Genomic DNA, 2,549 nt, shown 5'->3' with positions numbered 1-2,549 from the left:
GTCCTTTATGACCAACCTCGACATCGATCCGCGAAGATTGACACTGGGGAGGTAATTAGATTGGTAGTTATAAATTACATTTCATTCAAGGATTATTCTAAGTTATTGGCTGTTACTGAACATTTACACTGTTTATTATATGCAGGCCCCGAGCATTACTATCGTTGATCACACTCGTGCACACTCGAGCTGGGAGTTGACTGATCCACATGTCCAATATTATATTCGTCAATCATGCTTCTTTGAGTGCTCACAAATTAAATGGGTGAGACTTGATTGGGCTCTCTTGACAGCACTGGTTGAACGATAGAGGCCCGAGACAAACACATTCCACCTGCGCCAAGGAGAGTCGACGATTACATTGCAGGATGTAGGGGTTTTGCTTGGACTCCGAGTGGATGGAGATGCTGTCACAGGTAGCGACGACTTCAACTGGACAGACAAGTGTGAAGTATTGTTGGGTCAAGTTCCTCACATGAGGGGTGGAAGGATCAAACTTGAATGGTTGAGAAACAATTTTATGAATGTTCCGATCGATGCGACCGAGGAGATCGTCAAGATGTATGCCCGTGCATACATACTTCACATGATCGGTACTATTCTATTCCCGGATTCCACGAAGGATTCGGTGCACGTGAGGTGGTTGCCACTCCTGGAGGATCTTGTGGATTGTGGGGGATTGTCATGGGGGAGTGCCGTGTTAGCGTATCTGTATAGGGAGATGACCAAAGTGGCTCTTGTTCAAAACAAAGAATTCAAGGGTTGTCTCACTCTGCTACAGATATGGTCTTGGGAGAGATTGCATTTGGGTTGCCCAGATTTGAGAGAGGCACGTGCTCTCGATGGCAATATTCCGTTAGGCTGCAGGTATTACTAAGTTATTTTAAAAATATATGATTACATGTAATTTTATACATTTGTTTTAATTTATACTAACTCATTGTATATAAATTAGATGGAATGTATCTAGATCATGGCATACCTCACCAAAGGGCCATGAAAACTTCTATAGGAACGAGCTCGATCAAATGGAGGACGAACAGGTATTAAATCATAATATCTAAAAATTTTCAATCATTACATCATTTATTACTGAAATCTGCTTTACTTTATCTTTTTATAGGTCAAGTGGATGCCATATGAACAAGTTTTAGAGTCACTACCAGATATATGCACAGAAGAGCCGGATGTGTGGCGTGCTCGCGTCCCGATCATATGTTTTGAGATTGTCGAGATGCACGTGCCCGACCGTGTGCTACGACAATTTGGGCTACGACAACATATCCCGGTCCCTGTGGAGGTAATAGAGAGAAATCCCAGAAAAGGTGCACATCGTCAAGATTGGGAACATATTCACAGTGCTTACATCGGGAGGTGGGAGAACAGGGAAGAACATTTAGTGATGGAGAGGGTTGACGCACCTGACCTAGGTGTGTATTTGCGGTGGTATTGGGGGATTACTCGCCGGTGGATATTTCAGGAGAACAAAGCTCCTAAGGAATACATACCAAGAGGCCCAGTTGAGAGAGAGTTGGTAAGTGTATAAGCAAAATATACAGTTACCTTGTGAGTTTTATTTTATTATCATCCAAATCATAATAGCTTTCTTGGGGTTTTTATCGTATAGGTACAAGAGCTCGAAGAACTTTCTACTATGGCGCATGATGCAATCCGAACAACTACCGAGCCAGGGCCGAGGAACACGTTCCTTCGCATGATCAAAAAGATTCGGTCCGCTCTTCAAAGGACGCGTAATGCAAGACGAGATGAACGTGAGGAGCGAGACCAATTGAGTACGATCGTCGTCGATTCCGAGGACACAGGGGCAGGCTCAAGCGGTGCACATGATGAAGCTGGGGCTCACAACAGGCTCAAGCCGGATGTTCACAGTCGGTTCGAGTCGATGAGGATGTCATGCACTCCCAACTTCACACACAACCGGACGAGGAACTGATCCGAGCTCACGTCGAAGGTGAACGTGTCAGGGGGAGAGGGAGGGGGAGGGGGAGAGGGAGAGGAAAGGGAGTTGTATCCGATTGAAACTGAATATTATGTATCTGATTGAGTATTGATAGGATGTTTGCGTTTGAAACTAAATATTATGTATTCGATTGAGTATTGATTATTAGTATGTGAATTGCATGGTATGTATCCGATTGATTATGGTTTTTTATTTGAGATTATTGATTGGTATGTGTGTTATTGTGATTGAATTATGGATTGATATGTAACAGCAGGAGTTTGAATTTCCAGCGGAGTTCGTATTTCCAGCTATTTTCAGCTGAAAAAGTCTGCCAAATGGTCGGGGTTGGGAACCCCGACCATTTTGTGCACGAACACAAAACGGTCGGGGTTCACAAACCCGACCATTTTGTCATAGTGAAGTGAACAGCACCTACCTCTCTGCCAAATGGTCGGGGTTGCCAACCCCGACCAATTAGGCAGGGGCCTAAATTAGTCGGGGTTGGAAACCCCGACTATTTTAGCCTGCCCTTAGCTAAATAGTCGGGGGTGCCAACCCCGACATAACTAAATAGTCGGGGGTGGGA

The 2,549-nt window shown here is 44.5% G+C and overlaps 1 protein-coding gene across 1 annotated transcript; it reads left to right on the top strand.

Annotated features, from left to right (window-relative positions):
* On the top strand, positions 327-1,954 carry LOC109826437 (serine/threonine-protein phosphatase 7 long form homolog). Its single transcript, XM_020393469.1, has 4 exons — positions 327-867; positions 956-1,043; positions 1,124-1,534; positions 1,628-1,954. Exons 1-4 carry the CDS (start codon positions 476-478, stop codon positions 1,952-1,954), a joined length of 1,218 nt encoding a protein of 405 aa, XP_020249058.1. The 5' UTR covers positions 327-475.

The sequence above is a fragment of the Asparagus officinalis genome, chromosome 10, assembly GCF_001876935.1.
Source record: "Asparagus officinalis chromosome 10, Aspof.V1, whole genome shotgun sequence".
Taxonomy (NCBI): Eukaryota; Viridiplantae; Streptophyta; class Magnoliopsida; order Asparagales; family Asparagaceae; genus Asparagus; species Asparagus officinalis.
This window is presented reverse-complemented; position numbering and strand designations above follow the sequence as displayed.